The sequence below is a fragment of the Lethenteron reissneri genome, chromosome 60 (assembly GCF_015708825.2).
Source record: "Lethenteron reissneri isolate LAM-NWPU_2019-01 chromosome 60, ASM1570882v1, whole genome shotgun sequence".
Taxonomy (NCBI): Eukaryota; Metazoa; Chordata; class Hyperoartia; order Petromyzontiformes; family Petromyzontidae; genus Lethenteron; species Lethenteron reissneri.
The window spans coordinates 1918100-1940796 of record NC_083838.1 but is presented as its reverse complement, the minus strand read 5'-3'; the positions used below and the strand labels follow the sequence as shown (position 1 = coordinate 1940796).

The 22697-nt window shown below is 54.0% G+C and overlaps 1 protein-coding gene across 1 annotated transcript in view; it reads right to left on the bottom strand.

Moving 5' to 3' along the window:
• LOC133357833 (protein CBFA2T1-like) overlaps positions 1-22032 on the bottom strand; it is a 30865-nt gene extending 8833 nt beyond the window's left edge. The window contains 3 exon segments of the mRNA XM_061575975.1: positions 12676-12765; positions 15415-15869; positions 21840-22032. Coding sequence (XP_061431959.1) covers positions 12676-12765; positions 15415-15869; positions 21840-21906 — 612 coding nt within the window. The 5' untranslated portion in view covers positions 21907-22032.
• Positions 22033-22697: the final 665 nt, after the last annotated feature.

Below are 22697 nucleotides of genomic sequence, written 5' to 3'. Positions count from 1 at the left end.
AAAGATAACATTTCAATGATAACCGGTACTGGCAGTCGGAGCGTTGATAATAATAATAACAACGATAACCTGGACGCTATGCGGAGAGAGTTGAGAAAGCTAACGTCGCTCCAGCAGAGTTTGCGGAACACGTGTTTCTGATTTATCTCCGATTTTATATTTTGCAGACGCGCCTGGCGCTCCTCGGGCTACGGAACCCAGGAACACATGTCCCTCTCGGCAGCGCCAAGGCAAACACAGCTCATGTGTGCTGGTGGTTGTGCTGGTGGTTGTGCTGGTTGTGGTGGTGGTGGTGGTTGGACCTGGGGAGCGGTGGTGTAGCGGTTAGCGCGTTGCGTGCGCTACAAACCCGGCGACCCGCTCACGGCCAAAATCAGTGGCGATTATCTGAACCGGTCCTTGGCAATCCCCTAGGTCGACTCAGCCTCAAATGAGTACCTAGTGCGGTGTGTAAACATCGCCACCCCCTCGTGTGCCCTGCCGGCCTTCATAGGTGCTCGCTAACAGCACGTGCCCCAAACAGTCTGTTACAGACAATACGGGATATTTTTGGTTGTGGTTGGACCGTAATGCACAACCAGAATTCTACAGCAGCAGCAACAACAACAACTACGTCAATGTTGTTGTTGCATTTTGCAGAAGTTAAAAATACAATAAAGCAGAGCACGGTACATTCCTGCACATTAAACTGGGGGAGGGTGGCGGTGGGGGGGGGCGCTGTGGGGGTGGTGACATTTTAATTGGAAATCTTATTCAGGGGAAAACGTTAACGATCGATGCTTGTGATAGTGCCGCTTGCATTGGCAGCAAGACACACAGAGGCACAAACGACAAACAAAAAACACACCATTGGAACCTCATTTGCCAGTAAAAAATTATGATAATTGTTTTTTACCCTTTTATCTGGCAACAAAACTGACACCTTTTTTTACGAGGAGTCATGTTTGCATAGACCACAATACCTGCAGTCATAATGCAAACAAAAAACACAACTCTGATAATGTATGCACTGTCCTTGAAGTTGCATTGGTCCACACCTGAGACAGCTTTCCTTAGAGCCTTTTGGCGTCATCTGGTTCAACACCATGTGAGACTAGGCTCTAAGGAAAGCTGTCTCGGGTGTGAACCAATCAACTTCAATGACAGTGCATACATTATCAGAGTTGTGTTTTTTGTTTGCATTATGACTGCAGGTATTATGGTCTATGCAAACATGACTCCTGGTAAAAAAGGTGTCAATTTTATTGCCAGATAAAAGGGTAAAAAAACAATTATCAAAAAACACACACTCAACGCATTCGTTGAGTGTGGCTCTGCGTGTTCTGCAGATGTAGATGATACCACTGTCGCCTATTGCGCGGTGGTTGAACTTATGACCTCTCGGTCCAAACGGGCAACTGGACATACGGACAGGTTCGTCGTATCTCTGGAAGTTCGTAAGTGTGGAATGTTCGGAAGTAGAGGAGCTACTGGTACAGCCCTTGTTTTTTTAGAAGCGACCTGGCCACAGATGATAGCTAAACGAAGTAGCGTATCATGATATGGACATTTCATAGCAGCTCTGAAGGCGTGATGTTGATTCTAAATGTGGAGGGGAAAACCCAAAGGACCCAGAGAAAATCCATGCGACCACTGAGAGAGAGAGACACGCAAACTCCAAATATACAGAAGGCTTCAGGGTCGGGATCGAACCCACGAACATCCTGTATACCAGGCGAGGTAGTAAACATCTTGTAATCTTGTTGAAGGCAGCAAAACGGTATTGTACCAGGATCGATGTCGCTAAATATTGTGTGGGGGTGAATCTTAGCCATATCTACAATTCTAACAGTTTAATGAAGTTTTTTTTTATATATAAAGTTGTTCACCGTTTTGCATAATGTATACAAATCGCATCTCAAAACAATCTCGTAGGGTTAATCTTGATTTGGAGCTTTCGTGACTGCAGGAATCCATACTCTGTTTCTTTCGATAAAGTCCCGTGGCTAGAAAATTCATAGATCACGACGTTTCGATCGCAACGCAAGCAACCGTCATACAGCAGGCTAACTGCTGACGTAACTGCTGACGTAGCAGTTGGCCTGCTGTGTTTGTGTCACCTGATGACGGTTGCTTGCGTTACGATCGAAACGTCGTGATCTATTCTCTTAGGGTTAGTCACGCGCTGGGCTTTCGCACAGAGGGCGAGAGTTGGCACCACGGACACGCGCTTGGCAAGTGCGGCCAGAACTGGCGCTCTACGAACAATTGCCCGAGTTCTGCCGTCCCTGCATTGGGGATTCGATGTTTGCCCAACCCCATTCACGAGCTGTGCATTACGCGTAGACGCGAGAGTGAGCGCGCTTGTATGATCTCTTAGCCATATCTACGAAATATGTTTGGGGTGAGGGCGGGGGATGGGGTGGAAGCTGGCTGAACAAAGACAAAGATCACCCGTATAGCCTCGACAGACTTTTTTTTCGGGGGCAAGTGCTGTTAGCGAGCAGCACCTGCGAGGGCGTGTTTACTGCGCACCGCACCAGGTCGAGTAGTTATTTTGAGGCCGAGTCGACCTAGGGGAGGCCCAGCACCGGGTCAAATCGGGTAGGGGAAGCAAACACGCCAGTGGGCCGGCTGGGCACAACCCATGGGGGCTAACATCGCCTGCCTCCCTTCCTACCTCCCTCCAACCCTCCAACCCTCCCCTACCTCCCTCTCCTACCCCCATCCCTCCCTACCTCCCTGCAACCCTCCCCTACCCCCTCCCCTCCCTCCCTCCCTTCCTACCTCCCTCTCCTACCCCCATCCCTCCCTCCCTCCAACCCTCCCTACCCTCCTTCCATCCCTACCTCTCTCCCTCCCCTCCCTCCCTACCTCCCTCCCTCCCTACCGCCCTCCCTACCTCCCTCCCTACCTCCCTACCTCCCTACCTCCCTCCCTACCTCCTCCCCTCCCCTCCCTACCTCCCTCCCTACCTCCCTCCCTCCCTACCTCCCCTACCTCCCTACATCCCTACCTCCCTCCCTACCTCCTCCCCTCCCCTCCCTACCTCCCTCCCTACCTCCCTCCCTACCTCCCCTACCTCCCTACCTCCCTACCTCCCTCCTCCCCTCCCCTCCCTACCTCCCTCCCTACCTCCTCCTCTCCCCTACCTCCCTACCTCCCTACCTCCCCTACCCTACCTCCCTCCCTACCTCCCCTGCATCCCTACCTCCCACCCTACCTCCTCCCCTCCCCTACCTCCCCTACCTCCCTACCTCCCTACCTCCCCTCCATCCCTACCTCCCCTCCCTCCCCTCCAACCCCCCCCCCCTCCCCTTCTTCCCTCCCTACCTCTCTCCCTCCCTCCCTTCCCTACCTCCCTCCCCCCAAAGCAAGGAATTCGCGACTCGCTGCTGCTGCTGCTGCTACGGGCGTCTGGACCGCGTTAGCGCGCCGCGGCCCCGGCGGTAATTAGGCGATGGGGGGGGGGGCGGTGTGGGAAGGGCCGCTGTGCGTTCCACCGAGGCTGTCCAGCTAAACATCTGGTTCATTGCAAACGCTGTCGTTTCTAAGAATCACGTCCCGTGGATCGGGGAGGGTGGGGAGGGTAGCGGTGGTGGGGGTGGGGGGGCGTCGTTGGACACCAAATATTCACCCCCCCTTCGTGTGCCACAGGCCACAGTGACGGCCTTCGTAGGTGCTACTCGCTAACAGCACTTACCCCAACAGTCTGTTCAAGGTTATTCGGGTGGGGGGGGGGGGTCTTTGTCTTTGCGTGTGAGCGCACGTTTGTGTGTATGTGTTTGTGTGTGAACGCATGCGTGTGTGTGTTTGCGTGTGAGCGCATGCGTATGTGTTTGCGTGTGAGTGCACGCGTGTGTGCGTGTGTTTGGGTGTGAACGCACGCGTGTGTGTGTGAGTGCACGCGTGTGTGTGTGAGTGCACGCGTGTGTGTGTGTTTGCGTGTGAGTGCACGTGTGTGTTTGTGTGAGTGCACGCGTGCGTGTGTGTTTGCGTCTAACAACAATCTGTTAAGGCTATACGGGGGATCTTTGTCTTTATTTGCATGCATGTGAGCGCGCAGCCTGTGTGTGCGTGTGTGCGTGTGAGTCCGCTGTGTGCGTGTGTGTGCGTGTCTGTGTGTTTGCGTGCGAGTACAAACTGCCCCAACAGTCTGTTACAGGCTATACGGGGAATCTTTGTAGGGAGCGGTGGTGCAGCGGTTAGCGCTACGTTGCGCTACGAACCTGGCGACCCGCTCACGGCCAAAATCAGTGGCGATTATCTGAACCGGTCCTGGGATTCCCCTAGGTCGACTCAGCCTCAAATGAGTACCTGGTGCGGTGTGTAGTAAACATCGCCACTGGGGAGACAAAGGCGGCCGGGCGTGGTGCTGGCCACCCACCCCCTCGTGTGCCGTGCCGGCCTTCATAGGTGCTCGCTAAAAGCACTTGCCCCAACAGTCTGTTATAGGCTATACGAGGGATCTTTGTCTTTGTTTGCATGTGAGCCTACGCGTGTGTGTGTAGGTCTGTGTGTGTGCGCACTGTGTGTGTGTGCACTGTGTGTGTGTGCGCACTGTGTGTGTGTGCACTGTGTGTGTGTGTGCGCACTGTGTGTGTGCCGTGTATGTGCGCAGACGAGCCTAGACCAGAGTCGAATCTGGAAGCAATTTACAATTTACAAAAATAAAAAAAGAAACGCAAACCTCAAGCTGGGCTGCAGGATGAGGTGTGGTCTTCAAATATAAACAATAGCTACGAGAAAACAACCCCCACCGTGCATTTATATATATACGTGTGCTGCTTACCGTTGCCTAGATAATTTTACTATTAAAACTATGAACGCGTATTTGTTTTTACTTGATCAGGTAAGGCCCACTGAGCTGTATACATAAATAGCTATTACTGGTAGGAGCCTCCTGGTTACACCAGCCCACAGGGAATTATTGTGTCCGTCCGTCGTGCAGGGAGGGGCTAGGTGGGGAGGGAGGGGCTGGGTGGGGTGGGGAGGGTGGGGATGGGCTGGGTGGGGAGGGTGGGGCTGGGTGGGTGGTGGGAGGGGTGGGGCTAGGTGGGGAGGGTGGAGAGGGGCTGGGTGGGGATGGTGGAGGGGGGCTGGGTGGGGACGGTGGGGAAGGGCGGGGAGGGGAGGGTGGGGAGAGGCTGGGTGGGGTGGGGCTGGGTGGGGACGGGCTGGGTGGGGAGGGTGGGACTGGGTGGGGGGTGGGAGGGGTGGGGCTGGGTGGGGAGGGGCTGGTCACTCCGTGGTGCCCTTAAAAAACTCAACGTTTCACCTACTCACGCCGGCTTGTGCCCGCCCTCACAGTCAGCCATATTTGCGGAATACACCACGCCGCCGTTGACCCTGCAGGCCATTGACCGAGCAACCCAACGTTCCTACCAGCTCCCTCCGCAGGAATGTGTTTTTTTTCAGAAGCGACCTGGTTATCACACGCATTAGACTGTTTAACAGCGTGGCTTACCAACGTGGAAATGTGCGGCTCCGATTAGCGTGGTTGATCAGCTGCGTACGGCGCGAAAGAAGTTTCGACATTTGTGCAGTAAGTGGGTGAACGCTAGTATTGTGTGAATCCGAATCGGCGGCATGTTGAACACGTGGGCTTTCGCGACTGTTTTTACGAGATCTGACCTCACGCAAAAACGAGACCTCTATGATGGATATTACAGAATCGGAATATTACAGGAATACATTGTTCCAATTTCGTCTGGTTAGGGACCATAGTATGGACTAATCGGAGCCTTGATTTAGCCTTGATCGTTAAGTTTGACTATGCCAAGCTCTTCTTGCAATTTGAAAACCTCATGGGTTCTCTTCGCTTTGCTATCACCACACTCAGGACCCATTATGAATATATCAAAGCACAAAAATGAGCACAGCATGAATACTGTGCACGTGTTATATAATCACGAAAATAACTATAAACACTGCAATATTCTTCAGTTTTCACAAAATAACGATGAATTGTTCACAGTATAATCACAGAAATAAGTACAGTATTAACAACACGTGAACACACACACATACAAGAGATGCTGCTCATTGAACGACTTCTACTCAAAGACTGAACGAACAAGACGGCGCGTGCCGCGAATTGTCGTGGAAGATTAGGGGATGAGAGCCACGTGAACGAAATTTGAAATGTGGTCACCGTTGAAAACGGCGAAGCGACGAAAGTCAACGTGTCGCCGTGTACTGGAGGAATCCGATGAGCTATGAAGCTCTTTGGCATCGATTACTACTGGTTGGGAGGGGGAGGCTTTGCAACAAGGCATTGCATGATTTTCAGGGCAATCGAAACGGATCTGATTTGGCGTCGCAAACGTATCGTCTCCTCCCCACTCTCCTCTCCTCTGTCCAGCAGTAGAATCACCGTCGCTGGGAGGTGGTGGTGGTGGTTGTGGTGGTTGGTGGTGGTGGTGGTGGTTGGTGGTTGGTGGTGGTAGTTGGTGGTGGTTGGTGGTGGTTGGTGGTGGTTGGTGGTAGTGGCTGAGCAAATGCTCCCGGCGATTTACGAGAAGGGGTTTGACCTCGGAGGTCACGGGGGTCACCGTCCTCAGCTGTTGCACGAGGCAGCGATGTTCAAGTGGATTACAGCCACTGGTGTGCTACTTGCGTCTGATCACTGAACGATAGCCATCATGATATCAATCGCCTATGACAATATATAGGACGTGTGTGCGTGTGCGTGCCTATAGTACAAGCAGGAAATATACTCAGCTCCCTCCTGTGGTGGACGCTGTCTGTGGTGGACACTGCTCGTGGTGGACACTGATCGTGGTGGACAATTCATCTTCGTTCGTATGCCTGATGTAGATGCAGAGCTTCAACTGCAATGGCACGCTCAGGTGGTCAAGCGTCAGGGCTAGCGGAGTGAATGGCTGTGCTGTCTCCTTCATGTTTGTGGATCGGGGCATTGCGTCGTCACATGAAGGTGGTGATGGGGCCTCGAGTGACGGACACAGGAGGCATCGCCACGGTGGCTAGGAGATGTTAACTACCTCGCCTGGTGTGCAGGAGGTTGTGGGTTCGATCCCGACCCTGACGACGCCTGCTGCTGTATATTTGGAGTTTGCGTGTCTCTCTCTCATCATCATCATCACGGTGGCTAGGAGATGTTAACTACCTCGCCTGGTGTGCAGGAGGTTGTGGGTTCGATACAGACCCTGACGGCGCCTGCTGCTGTATATGTGGAGTTTGCGTGTCTCACATCATCATCATCACGGTGGCTCGGAGATGTTAACCACCTTGCCTGGGTTCGATCCCGACCCTGACGACGTCTGCTGTATATTTGGAGTTTGCGTGTCTCTCATCATCATCATCACGATGGCTAGGATATGTTAACTACCTCGCCTGGTGTGCAGGAGGTTGTGGGTTTCGTTCCCGACCCTGACGACGTCTGCTGTATATTTGGAGTTTGCGTGTCTCTCATCATCATCATCATGATCACGGTGGCTCGGAGATGTTAACCACCTCGCCTGGTGTGCAGGAGGTTGTGGGTTCGATCCCGACCCTGACGACGTCTGTATATTTGGAGTTTGCGTGTCTCTCATCATCATCATCACGGTGGCGAGGAGATGTTAACCACCTCGCCTGGTATACAGGAGGTCGTGGGTTCGATCCCGACCCTGACGACGCCTGCTGCTGTATATTTGGAGTTTGCGTGTCTCTCTCTCATCATCATCATCATCACGGTTGCTAGGAGATGTTAACTACCTCGCCTGGTATACAGGAGGTCGTGGGTTCGATCCCGACCCTGACGACGCCTGCTGCTGTATATTTGGAGTTTGCGTGTCTCTCTCTCTCTCATCATCATCATCACGGTGGCTAGGAGATGTTAACCACCTCGCCTGGTATACAGGAGGTTGTGGGTTCGATCCCGACCCTGACGACCTCTGCTGTATATTTGGAGTTTGCGGATCTCTCCTCATCATCATCATCACGGTGGCTAGGAGATGTTAACGACCTCGCCTGGTATACAGGAGGTCGTGGGTTCGATCCCGACCCTGACGACGCCTGCTGCTGTATATTTGGAGTTTGCGTGTCTCTCTCTCTCATCATCATCATCACGGTTGCTAGGAGATGTTAACTACCTCGCCTGGTATACAGGAGGTCGTGGGTTCGATCCCGACCCTGACGACGCCTGCTGCTGTATATTTGGAGTTTGCGTGTCTCTCTCTCTCATCATCATCATCATCACGGTGGCTAGGAGATGTTAACCACCTCGCCTGGTATATTGGAGGTCGTGAGTTCGATCCCGACCCTGACGACGCCTGCTGCTGTATATTTGGAGTTTGCGTGTCTCTCTCTCTCATCATCATCATCATCACGGTGGCTAGGAGATGTTAACCACCTCGCCTGGTATATAGGAGGTCGTGAGTTCGATCCCGACCCTGACGACGCCTGCTGCTGTATATTTGGAGTTTGCGTGTCTCTCATCATCATCATCATGATCACGGTGGCTCGGAGATGTTAACCACCTCGCCTGGTATATAGGAGGTCGTGGGTTCGATCCCGACCCTGACGACGCCTGCTGCTGTATATTTGGAGTTTGCGTGTCTCTCATCATCATCATCACAGTGGCGAGGAAATGTTAACTACCTCGCCTGGTGTGCAGGAGGTTGTGGGTTCGATCCCGACCCTGACGACGCCTGCTGCTGTATATTTGGAGTTTGCGTGTCTCTCTCTCATCATCATCATCACGGTGGCTAGGAGATGTTAACTACCTCGCCTGGTGTGCAGGAGGTTGTGGGTTCGATCCCGACCCTGACGACGCCTGCTGCTGTATATTTGGAGTTTGCGTGTCTCTCTCTCATCATCATCATCACGGTGGCTAGGAGATGTTAACTACCTCGCCCGGTGTGCAGGAGGTCGTGGGTTCGATCCCGACCCTGACGACGCCTGCTGCTGTACATTTGAAGTCTGCGTGCGTCTCTCTCTCTCCCCGTGGTCGCGTGGATTTTTGGTCCTACGGTTTTTCCCCACCACGCGTTTAGGGAGTTATTTATTTGCCTGCTGCTATAAATGTCCACGCGGAGGATGCTGCTGCTGATGATGATGATCCACCACTTTGTGGAGCTGCTGTCATTTGTAGCAGGTGAGGCCTGCTCACCTGCTACAGATAATAAACAGTGATTATTTATTTAAAAACGAAACGAACAACTATTTATTTGAATGTGAAATAAAATAATAATAAAATAAATAACAAAATATTCCAGCATCTGCCGCACAGCGCGAGCTGCGACTCGCAGCTTGAGAACAAAATCTGGAGACGCGCGCGTGCGCGTGCACGTGTGCGCACACAGACAAAGGTCCCCCGTATAGCCTTCAACAGGCTGTCGGGGCAAGTGCTGTTTACTGCGCACGAGGGTGTGGGTGGCCAGCACCGCGTCCCCCACGGACCGCTTTTGTCTCCCCGCCCCCCGCCCGCCCCCCCCGAGTGGCGATGTTTTGACACACCGCGCCAGGTATTCAATTGAGGCTGAGTCGACCTAGGGGGGGGGGGTGGTTAGGCACAGGGCGGGTTCGGGCGTTCTTCAGCGGCGTTGGCCGCGAGCGAGCATCGAACTCGGGTCGCGGCTTGGCTTCGCACCGCTAACCGCTGCGCCACCGCTCCTCAATAACAAAGACAAAGATCCCCCGTATAGCCTCCCCACTACACACATACACACGCACGCACGCGCGCGTGCAGAGGACCACAGGAGGCCACAGCAGGGGCAGATGTTTTCCTTGCAGTTCTTGGAATTTGAGAAAAATAAACATAAACAAATATCCCCCCACCCTCCCCCTCGCAGCCCCCCCCAACCCCCTCGCAGTCCCCCCCCCACCCCCCTCGCAGCCCCCCCCCACCCACCACCACCTACCAACCCCCTCGCAGCCTCCCCCCAACCCCTCGCAGCCCCCCCCCACCCCCACCCACCCACCCTCCCCCACCCCCACCAACCTCACCCCCACCCACCCCCACCACCCCCACCACCCACCCACCCCCACCACCCATCCCCACCACCCCCATCCACCCCCACCCATCCCCTCGCAGCCCCCACCCTCCCCCTCCCAGCCCCCACCCACCCCCACCCACCCACCCCCACCCCCACCCACCACCCACCCACCCCCACCCACCCCCACCACCCCCCCCCCACCACCCACCCCCACCCACCCTCCCCACCCCCACCACCCGCCCACCCCCACCACCCACCCACCCACCCACCCCCCCCACCCCCACCCCCCACCCCCCCCACCCACCCCCACCCCACCCACCCTCCCTACCGCTTCGTGATAAACAAAAACACGCGGCTCGGGACAGCTGCGCCCAGATGCCCGTGCCAGCAGCGCGGGTATCGTGTGTGTGTGTGACGTCATCAACACCTCCAGCCGTGGTCGATCCGCTGCTGGATGGAAGGCCAATAGGGAGGGGTGGGGGAGGTGGTGGGGGAGGTGGTGATCGTTGTATTTGCAACGGGGGGAGCGGTGGCGCGGCGGTTAGCGCTACGCTGCGCTACGAACCTGGCGACCCGGGTTCGATTCCCGCTCACGTCTGCCAACGCCGGTGACGATTTATCTGAACCGGTCCTGGGCCTCCCCTAGGTCGACTCAGCCTCAAATGAGTACCCGGTGCGGTGTGTAAACATCGCCACTGGGGAGGCAAAGGCGGCCGGGCGTGGTGTTGGCCACCCACCCCCTCGTGTTGACGTGCCGGCCTTTACAGGTGCTCGCTAACAGCACTTGCCCCTACAGTCCGTGAAGGCTATACGGGGGATCTTTGTATTTGTCTTTGTGCTTCTCCTAGGTAGACCCAGCGGTGTGTGTGCGTAAAACGTCAAAGCTGGGGAGACAAAGGCGGCCGGGCGTGCGGTTGTTCGCCACCCGCCCCCTCGCGTGCCCTGCATAGGTGCTACTCGCGAACAGAACTTTCCAGACGGCCGCAGGAGCGCATTTGAAAGCGCCGCGCGATGGCGCGGTGACCACCGCTTTTGTTCGACGCTGGGCACCGCTGCTGCTGATGATGCTGATGATGATGACGAGCGGAGTCCTCGTGACGACGGTTGATGTGTGCGATTTGTGTGGGTCTTGGCTAAATCCCCACCACGTGGCTCTGAAAGGCCGGGATCAACCTCTTGCAGAAGCCACACAGGAGGACACGTGACCGTGTGCGTCATCTGTGACGGTCTTTGTTCCTGCTAGCGAGGATGAGCGGAGTTCGCGCGGCGAGAGCTTTATGCCCGCCTCGACGAGATCGGCAAGGTAACGGCACTTGCCCCGAGAGTCTGTTAAATGCTCTACCTGGGGGATCTTTGTCTTTGCAGCCGGGCACAATTGACAAAAGGCTGGACTCTGTAATTCGAGGTTACTCAATCAGCACGTCGGCGCTGCTGATAACCGCGATGATCACTGTCGTTATCCTCATGCCGCTGATTGCAGTGATCTCGCTGACAGGGCTCAGACGCAGGGGGCGTTCGACCTTTTTGTTTGCAGAGCGTCGCGGTTCGAAACCGGCGGGCAGCCCCGGTTAATTAGCGCGCTTGAGTTAGCCATGAAAAGAATATATGTATATACGACTACTACCCGCCGTTCGGAACGAGAAGGCCATCATCATGGGCTTTGCCTAGTAAGATAAAAAAATAAAGATGATGATGATCATGACGATGCTTGCTGATGACGATGATGACGATCACGACGATGATGCTGATGATGATGACGATGATGACGGTCACGACGATGCTGCTGATGATGATGATGATGACGATCACGACGATGATGCTGATGATGGTGACGATGATGACGATCATGACGATGATGCTGATGATGGTGACGATGATGACGATCATGACGATGCTGCTGATGACGATGATGACGATGATGACGATCATGACGATGCTGCTGATGACGATGATGACGATGATGACGATCACGACGATGCAGCTGGCCCAACAGGGGAGAGTGGAGGGGGTGCACAGCATTATTTATGCAGCCTGCGTCGCCACGCCAACCCCACACCCCCTCCTTGTGATGTATAAACTCCTTGCCGTGAGGATGACCCAAGGGATGAAGGGAAGAGATAAGAGACGCAGCAAGACGAGCGAGAGAGAGAGACACGGAGGCAAGAGGCGAGCGATGCAGCGATGATGAGATACGCTCATTCACTTCATCGTGATAAGTCGCTTCTTGTTGTTGTTGTCATGTTCGGGAGAATGTCAAAGCTCTTATTTCCTTGCCCGCCCCCCCCCCCCTTTATTCGCTCATGGATCTGAGCTCATCGTCTTGAGCTGCTTGAGGAGCTGAGCTTTGGCTTGGTACCCCTCCTAGACTAGATTTTAAGCTTTCGTGACTGCAAGGATTCATATTCTTGGGGTTTTTCGGTAAAGTCACGTAGGTTAAAAAATTACAATTAATAAAAGTAAAATAAAAAGAAATAAAAATAAAAATCACGATGTTTCGGAGGCAACACAAGCTTCCGTCTTCAGGTGGACGATGATGACGATCACGACGGTTCCACCTGAAGACGGAAGCTTGTGTTGCCTCCAAAACGTCGTGATTTTTATTTTATTTTTATTTTAATAAATTTAAATTTTTTTACCTACGTGACTTTACCGAAAAAACCCAAGAATATAGCCCTCCTAGACCTCAACCCCCCCCCACCCCTGCCCCCCCCCTGGCCCCCCCTGCCCCCCCCCGCCCGGACCCCGTCCGCGTTACCTTCAGGAAGGGGATGACGAAAGGCCTCAGCGGGAAGTTGGTTGCTTCCTGCAGCTTTGAGTGGAACTCCTCGATGGTCACACTCGAGTTCTGCAAGGGAGGAGGGCGGCCCACAGCGTGAGAGTCGCGGACTCACGCGGACTCACGCGGATACTCACGCAGACTCACGTGTACAAAGACAAAGATCCCACATATATAGCTGGAAGCATCGATTTCAAGCTTTCGTGACTGCAGGGATTCATCTTGCAGCCAGAACAAGTGCGGATTTCGTTAAACCCTTTCCGCTGTAATCCATCGGAGAAGAATAAGAATTAGAGGAAGAAACAACAAAACAACTCACAGCCTGAGAGGAAGGGGGGATAAAACAGTCACTTATCTAAGAGCATTGGAAAAAAAAACATTTTCTTTCAGACAGTTAAATTTCGATTTAAAGCTTTCGTGACTGCAGGGATTCATCTTCTTGGTTCTTTCGGAAAAGTCACGTAGAAGGATAATATATTATTTTATTATGTTTTATTTTTATTATTTTATTATTTTCCTTGCTTCCCCCCCTTTATATAATATATTAATATATTATTTTATTATGTTTTATTTTTATTATTTTATTATTTCCCTTCTACGTGACTTTACCGAAAGAACCAAAAAGATGAGCTGGAAGCATATGATATTTTTTTGCGACGTAGAATTGTAATGTATTACTTACTGTTAGTAGCTCAGCTTATTGGAAAGTATATTTAGTATACTGATGATACTATGTAGTTTAGTTACTGCAGCTAAATACTATTAACATTACTTCCCTTTATTAATGCTACCCCTATCCCCTCCCTTTGTTGCTGCTAATCCTGCATAATGCACGGGCATAATATGACTTTGAAACCCCCCGCCCACCTCCTACGCATTTCACAAGTAGTACTAATCCCATATATGCATTCCCCATAAATATGCTAAATTCCTCTTGATATGCAAATTATTTTGTCAAGGCGCTCTTCCCCCTCCAACCCAGCTTAAATATACGCTCCAAGCGTGGTAGTGTTTCATTCAGACGCTGTCTCCCCGACAGACCTGTTCTTCACCTGAGGACGGCTGCTTGCGTTGTGGCCGAAACGTCGTGAGAATTAATTTATTATTATTGTATTATTATTTTATTATTTCCCTTCTACGTGACTTTACCGAAAGAACCAAGAAGATGAATCCCCCATATAACCTGATCAGGCTGTTGGGGCAAGTGCTGTGAGCAAGCACCTATGAAGGCAGGTACACGAGGGGGTGGGTGGCCCAGCAACCACGCCGGGCCGCCTTTGTCTCTGTAGAGGCGATGTTTTACACACCGCAACAGGTACTCATTTGAGGCTTAGTCGACCTAGGGGAGGCCCAGGACTGGTTTAGATAATCGTTACTGGTGGTGGCCGTGAGCGGGAATTGAACTCGGGTCGCCGGGTTCGTAGCGCAGCACGCGGACTACTACACCACCGCTCCCCACGCGTACACACACACACCCGGACACACATGGACACACACGTGTACACACACACACGTGTACACACACACACACGCGCGTACACACACACCCGGACACACATGGACACACGTGTGTACACACACACACGGACACACGTGTGTACACACACACACGTGTGTACACACACATACGTGTCTACACACACACACACGTGTACACACACACACACGTGTCTACACACACACACGCGCGCGTACACACACCCGGACACACATGGACACACTCGGACACACACACCTGTGTACACACACGTGTACACACACACACACGTGTACACACACACACACACGTCTACACACACACACACACACGTGTACACACACACACACACGTGTCTACACACACACACGTGTCTACACACACACACGTGTACACACACACACCTGTGTACACACACGTGTACACACACACGTGTGTACACACACACGTGTCTACACACACACACGTGTCTACACACACACACACACGTGTCTACACACACACGTGTGTACACACACACACGTGTGTACACCACACACACACGTGTACACCACACACACACGTGTACACCACACACACGTGTCTACACACACACACGTGTGTACACCACACACACGTGTGTACACACACACATACGTGTACACACACGTGTACACACACACACGTGTGTACGTACACACACACGTGTGTGTACACAACACGTGTCTACACACACACACGCGCGTGTACACACACACACGTGTACACACACGCGTACACACACACGTGTCTACACACACACGTGTCTACACACACACACGTGTGTACACACACACACACGTGTACACACACACACGTGTGTACACACGTGTACACACACACGTGTGTACACACACACACGTGTGTACACACACACGTGTCTACACACACACACGTGTGTACACACACACGTGTACACACACACGTGTACACACACACACGTGTCTACACACACCACACACACGTGTGTACACCACACGGACACACGTGTGTACACACACACACGTGTCTACACACACCACACACACGTGTGTACACCACACGGACACGTGTGTACACACACACACGTGTACACACACACACACACGCGCGCGTACACACACACACGTGTACACACACACACACACGCGCGCGTACACACACACACGTGTACACACACACGCGCGCGTACACACACACACGTGTACACACGTGTACACACACACGCGCGCAGAGAGACTCACCACGAGTCCGAGCACCAATCCTCGCACTCGCTCTCCGATCTCGGGCGAGATGTCGGAGCCGAACTGCTGCAGCGTCGCCAGGAATCTCTTCAACTTGCTCAGCTGCCTGGCACCGCAAGCCGCCGGCACCGGCTGCTGATGGTGCTGCTGCTGCTGATGATGATGCTGCTGCTGCTGATGATGATGATGATGCTGCTGCTGGTTGCTGTGGTGGTTGTGGTGGTGATGGTGGTGATGCTGTGACTGGTGGTGCTGCTGCTGCTGCCCGAGTGTTGACGCGGCGGACAAGGAGAGTGACGCAGACGACGACGACGACGATGAAGACAGCGAAGAGGAGGAGGACGAGGACCCAGACGAGGGCGAGGGAGAGGGTCCGTGGTAGCCGTGCGGAGGGGACGAGGGAGACCCTCCGATAGAGGCAGCGGTGGGAGAGTGGCTGGAGCCACCGTTGATCACTGCGTAAACACGCGGGCGGGAGCGACCGTGTGAGCTTGGAGACACGTGTTGGACCCAGAGGTCGCAACCGGGTTCCCGATACCCGTACCCTACCCGATACCCGGCTACCCGTACCCGGCCAGGTACGGGTAGCCGTTTGCGACCCTGGTGCGGCCGGATACGGGTATGCCGTGAGTCACTGGTGAGTCACCGTTTGTCACTCATTTCCCAACGTCTTGTCTCTTCTCACAATTCAAGTTCCTAGAATCAACCCACCCGCGCCTGCAACATGGCTTCATCCCAGAGGTCGCAATCAGGTACCCGATACCCGTACCCTACCTGTCCCCGGCCGGGTACGGGTACCCGTTTGCGACCCTGGTGCGGCCGGGTACGGGTAGGGAACGGGTACCCGTATCCGGCCAGGTACGTGGGTTTCGCGTAAACGAACTAATTTGTTGTTGATGTTGTTGTGAGTTTCAACATTCACACCATTCTGAGACGGGGGGGGGGGGGGGGGGGGGAGAGAAAGAGACAGAGCATCGCCGTGGAATCGTGGAGCCAACGCATGTGCTTGTGCGGATGGACTGGCCACCGCCACAGTAACGTGGAATTCCTGTGCTCAGGCGAAGATGGCGATGTACAGAACGAGAAAAAAGATGCTGGAAGGTGACACTGACGGCTGCTCTGTGCTTCCAGCGTTCAGGGGCCTGCTCAAGGCGCGGCTCCGGCTGGAGCACGCCATGTACCACACACATGTCGGTGATGTGCACGTCTTCTTCGAACGCTGGGGAGCCGGAAAAGCCCCTCTCAGTACCAGCGTGGACGGCACCCTCGTGGTGTTCACCTTCTGAAGCGCTCGCTCGTCACCGTGGCGTGCGCGATGACCACCACCATCACCAACACCACCACCACGTGACTTTTCTTTCGCGTTGTGCGCGGTGCTTTTAGCGCTACAGCGCGTGGATTTGTAGCGTTTATTTTCATTTGTGTTGCTGGTGACTTTGTGTGTTTCATATCGGAATCGCCTCCAGTGCTTTTGCTGCTGGCGGCAATAAAAGTTGTTTAAAAATTCTAAAAGTCTCCCCGTGGTCGCGTGGATTTTTCTCAGGGTCCTCCGTTTCTCTCGCCCACATTTAGAATCACCGTCACATGCGTTCGGAGTGTTTGTACGCAATGCGTTTCCTAAACGACGAGTCCGCTTCGTTGAGCTATCACTCGTGATGGCCACGTCGCTTCTGAAAAAGAGCTACACAGCCGAGTGGGGTCTTACCTGGTGAAATGAAAATAGGAAATTTAAATCGTTTATCTTGGTGTGGTCTGGGACATATTCGAAGGGTTTTTTCGGTAAAGTCACGTAGGTAAAAAAAATTAAATTAAAATTAATAAAAGTAAAATAAAAATCACGACGTTTTGGAGGTAACACAAGCTTCCGTCTTCAGGTGGAACCGTCACAGCACGATAGCTGTATCAAGTGAGAGAAATTCCAAGAAAACAGTCCTTAAATTTCGATTTAAAGCTTTCGTGACTGCAGGGATTCATCTTCTTGGTTCTTTCGGTAAAGTCACGTAGAATGGAAATAATAAAATAATAAAATTAAAACATTATAAAATATTATTACGTATAATAAAATATTATTATGTTTTAATTTCATTATTTTATTATTTCCATTATACGTGACTTTACCAAAAGAACCAAGAAAAAAACAGTCCTTGTATATATACTGGTTGAGGGTGGGAGGAGCCAAGGTAGGCCCTGGATATTATTTTTGTGAGGCTCGGTGCGGCTGAAGCACGCTGCTAGGAATGAGCCTTTGTTGTGTAAAGTAGGTGCGGATGATGTAAAGGTGCGTGCAAATGGGACTGAGCCTTTTGTTATGTAGAGGTGGTGCGGCTGATATCCTGCCAGGAATGAGTCTTTGTTGTGTAGAATGGTTGAACTGGGAGGTTCTGGTCTGGGACTGTTTTTTAATCCTTTATATTAAGTTCACTTGCGTGCTTGCTTGCGCGCTTACGACCGTGCAAATCTTTCGGTCGTTTTTTAACCCACTTCCCGTGATCCAATCAAGCTGACATTTTGCACACAGACTCGTTGTGCGTGAATTTTTTTCCCCAAAATGTTCCACTTTTTAGGGAAAAAAAAATCATATTTAATTTAAAATACCAATGTGATAAAAATGAAACTCTTACTCAAGAAAAACAGAAATGAATAATAAAATAAAACCGATGCCACGCATATAAAGGATTTATAGTGAAAAACTTTGTTTTTACGGGTTAATTTTTTCTGCCTTGCTCAAGCTTGACAAATCGGACTTATATCATGAAGTCGTTTATCATTGATTTCTAGTTGGTGACTTACTCACCTTTTGCTCTATTTAGCACTCCTTTCGTTTATTTGCGTCTCGTTCGCCGAGCCCCCCGTGCCCACGCTGGACATTTGTGACAAAGAGCTTCATAGCTCATCGGATTCCTCCTCCTGCTGCAGTCTAAAACATTCTGATTCTCTTTCTCTCGAGTCGCTCTCCTCTCTCTCTCTCTGCCACCCAGCCTGTCTGCCGCTCTCCCCTACAGCTTCCTACCCTCCCTCTCGCCTCCCTCTCTCGGCCTCTCCCCTCTGCATCGCTCATTCCTTTCACCGCAGTGGCCGCCACCTGCCTTGCTGCTGTCATCGGGCTCAGCGAGACGCAATCACTGCCGTCCCCCCACCACACACACAAAGACAAAGATCCCCCGTACAGCCTCATAGCAGACGGTTGGGACAAGTGCTGTTAGCGAGCAGCATCTATGAAGGCCGGAACGGTACACGAGGGGGTGGGTGGCCAGAAACCACGCCCGGCCGCCTTTGTCTCCCCAGTGGCGATGTTTACACGCCGTACCAGGTACTCATTTGAGGCTGAGTCTACCCAGGGGAGGCCCAGGACCGGTTCGGATAATCGTCACTTGGTGTTGGCAGACGGGTCGCCGGGTTCTTAGTGCAGGGGCGGCGAGGCGTTACAGGTTGTTGACATTATTGTTGTTGTTCTTGTTACCTGTTACGTCTTGGGATGTGACGGCGGTGGTTGGTAGGGGGTGATGGGTGGGTGGTGGTTGTTGGTGGGTGGTGGATGATGGTGTGTGGTGGTGGTTGGTGATGGGTGGGTGGTGGTTGTTGGTGGGTGGTGGATGATGGTGTGTGGTGGTGGGTTGGTGGTGGTGGTGGTGATTGGTGGTGGGTGGTGGTTGGTGGTGAGTGATGATTGGTGGGTGGTTGGTGGGTGGTGGTTGTTGATGGGTGGTGGATGATGGTGTGTGGTGGTGGTTGGTAATGGGTGGGTGGTGGTTGTTGATGGGTGGTGGATGATGGTGTGTGGTGGTGGGTTGGTGGTGGTGGTGGTGATTGGTGGTGGGTGGTGATGGGTGGTGGGTGATGATTGATGGCTGGTTGGTTGTGGCGGGTTGGTGGTGGTGGTTGGTGATGGGTGGGTGGTGGTGGGTGGTGGCGAGTGATGATTGGTGACTGGCTGGTTGGTGGTGGCGGGTTGGTGGCTGGTGGGTGGTGGCGGGTTGGTGATGGTGGTGGTTGTTGATGGGTGGGTGGAGTTGGGTGGTGGTGGTTGTTGGCGAGTGATGATTGGTGGCTGGTTGGTGGTGGCTGGGTAGCTGGCTGGCTGGTTGGTGGTGGCTGGGTAGTGGCTAGTGGCTGGCTGGTGGTGGTCGTGGTGGTGGCATTTAAATTTAGAACTGGAATTGTGACTTGCCCTAAAAAGTGTGCGCGTGCTCTGCAAATACGACCGCTATCACCGAGCCAGCCTCGTCCCGAGTCGCCTGCCCTCCGATGGCTCTACGGGTACCCGCTTGCTTATTTATACATGCATTGCACAGGCAAAGATCCCCCGTGTAGCCTCAACGGATTTTTCGGGGCAAGTGCCGTTCGCGGAGTGCTGCCGTACCCATGAAGGCGGGCACTGCGCACGAACGGGGATGGTTGGCCAGAACCACGCCCGGCCGCCTTTGTCTCCCCAACTGCCGATGTTTAACACAACTCATAAGCGGGTGCTCATTTAAAGCTGTTGAGTCCACCCCGGGGTGGGCGAGTGTGGGCGCAGGACCGGCTCAGATGATGATCGAGAACCGGTGAATGGTGGCCGTGGCCGGGAATCGAACTCGGGTACGAAGGAGTTCGTCGCGCAGCGCGCTAACCGCTGCATCTCCGCTCCCCACGCAAAGATCCCCCGCATAGCCTGCAACAACTGTTGGGGCAAGTGCCGTTAGCGGGCACCTATGAAGGCCAGAACGGCACGCGAGGGGATGGGTGGCCAGCACCACGCCCGGCCGCCTTTGTCTCCCTAGTGGCGATGTTTTTACGCACCGCGCCAGGTACTCATTTGAGTCGACCTAGGGGAGGCCCAGGACCGGTTCAGATAATCGTCACAGATGTTGGCCCGGAGCGGGAATCGAACCCGGGGCTCGCGAGGTTCGTAGCGCAGCATAGCGCTAACCGCTGCACCCCCGCTCCCCACACACGCACACACACACACGCGGACTGACACACGCGCACACGCGCGGACTGACACACACGCGCACACGCGCGGACTGACACACGCGTACACACGCGGACTGACACACGCGCGCACACGCGCGGACTGACACACGCGCACACACGCGCGAAAAATACCCGCGAACTCACGCGCACCACCGGGGGACACAGATGTCAATGTCCATCAGAGATGACGCTCTAATTTCTTCTCTCTCTCGCTCTCTCCATTGCCTCTCCCCCCCCTCTCTCTCTCTCGTGATACCGTCGTTACAGGCTCACCCCCAGGGACCGGGAGGTGCGGGGCCCAGGGCTGACCCCCCCCTCCCGTCGCCTTCAAACTCAATCGGAAGCTTTGCATCTGATGACGCCGTGACGTCGAACACGCGATCCCCCCCCTCTCCCCCCTCTTGCCACAGGCGCAGGGCCCAGGGCTCTCGCCCTGATTCGCCGTCTACCCGAGGGATGGCTCTGATCTCACCTGCGCGCGTGTCCACTGCACGTGGGCGTGTAGGTGCGCGCGTGTGTGCGCTGCACGTACTGGCGGTGGGCGTGTAGGTGCGTGCGTGTGCGCTGCACGTACTGGCGGTGGGCGTGTAGGTGCGCGCGTGTGCGCCGCACGTGGGCGTGTAGGTGCGTGCGTGTCCGCCGCACGTACTAGCGGTGGGCATGTAGGTACGTGCGTGTGCGCTGCACGTGGGTGTGTAGGTGCGTGCGTGTGCCGCACGTGGGCGTGTAGGTGCGTGCGTGTCCGCTGCACATGGGTGTGTAGGTGTGTGCGTGTGCGCCGCACGTACTGGCGGTGGGCGTGTAGGTGCGCGCATGTATGCGCTGCACGTACTGGCGGTGGGCGTGCAGGTGCGTGCGTGTGTGCCGCACGTACTGGCGGTGGGCGTGTAGGTGCGTGCGTGTGTGCGCTGCACGTACTGGCGGTGGGCGTGCAGGTGCGTGCGTGTACGCCGCACGTGGGCGTGTAGGTGCGTGCGTGTGCGCCGCACGTACTGGCGGTGGGCGTGTAGGTGCGTGCGTGTGTGCCGCACGTACTGGCGGTGGGCGTGTAGGTGCGTGCGTGTGTGCGCTGCACGTACTGGCGGTGGGCGTGCAGGTGCGTGCGTGTACGCCGCACGTGGGCGTGTAGGTGCGTGCGTGTGTGCCGCACGTACTGGCGGTGGGCGTGTAGGTGCGTGCGTGTGTGCCGCACGTACTGGCGGTGGGCGTGTAGGTGCGTGCGTGTGTGCCGCACGTACTGGCGGTGGGCGTGCAGGTGCGTGCGTGTACGCCGCACGTGGGCGTGTAGGTGCGTGCGTGTGCGCCGCACGTACTGGCGGTGGGCGTGTAGGTGCGTGCGTGTGTGCCGCACGTACTGGCGGTGGGCGTGTAGGTGCGTGCGTGTGTGCCGCACGTACTGGCGGTGGGCGTGCAGGTGCGTGCGTGTGCGCCGCACGTGGGCGTGTAGGTGCGTGCGTGTGTGCCGCACGTACTGGCGGTGGGCGTGTAGGTGCTGGCTCGCGGGGCTCCTTGGGCGACTGCGGCAGGAGGTGGAGGCATGGCTGGAGGTGTGGCGCTGGAGCGAGCTGGAACCTTCACGTCCACCGGTGAGTCTGGCATGCTGCTGCTACTGCTGCTGCGGCTGCTGCTGCTGCGGCTGCTGCTGCTGCTGCTCGCCCTGCCGAAGCTGTCTGCACGCCAAAGAAAACAAACACACACACACCAACACACGTTTCGATTTAAAGCTTTCGTGACTGCAGGGATTCGTCTTCTTGGTTCTTTCGGTAAAGTCACGTAGAAGGGAAATAATAAAATAATAATAATAAAAATAAAACATAATAAAATACAATTCTCACGACGTTTCGGCCACAACTGCAAGCAGCCGTCCTCAGGTGAAGAACAGGTCTGTCGGGAAGACAGCGTCTGAATGAGACAGACCCGTTCTTCACCTGAGGACGACTGCTTGCAGTTGTGGCCGAAACGTCGTGAGAATTGTATTTTATTATGTTTTATTTTTATTATTTTATTATTTCCCTTCTACGTGACTTTATCGAAAGAACCAAGAAGACACGCACACATTTTTAAAAGTAAAAACGGATTCCACCGTACAGCCTTGACAGACTATCAGGGTCAAATGCTGATCTCGTCAAAGGAGCTAATAAACTCGGGTCATCCTCGTGAGCGGCGGCGACTTGTGGCTGGTCGCGGCATTATCAGAGTTAAATAGCGACATAGAATCTAACCAGAAAACTATAGACAGACATATAAGCAGACAGATATCACCAAGATACATAGAGAGAGCAACCCAGGTACAGAGAGGGGTGATCGTCTCTGTGGGGTGGCCTTAAATA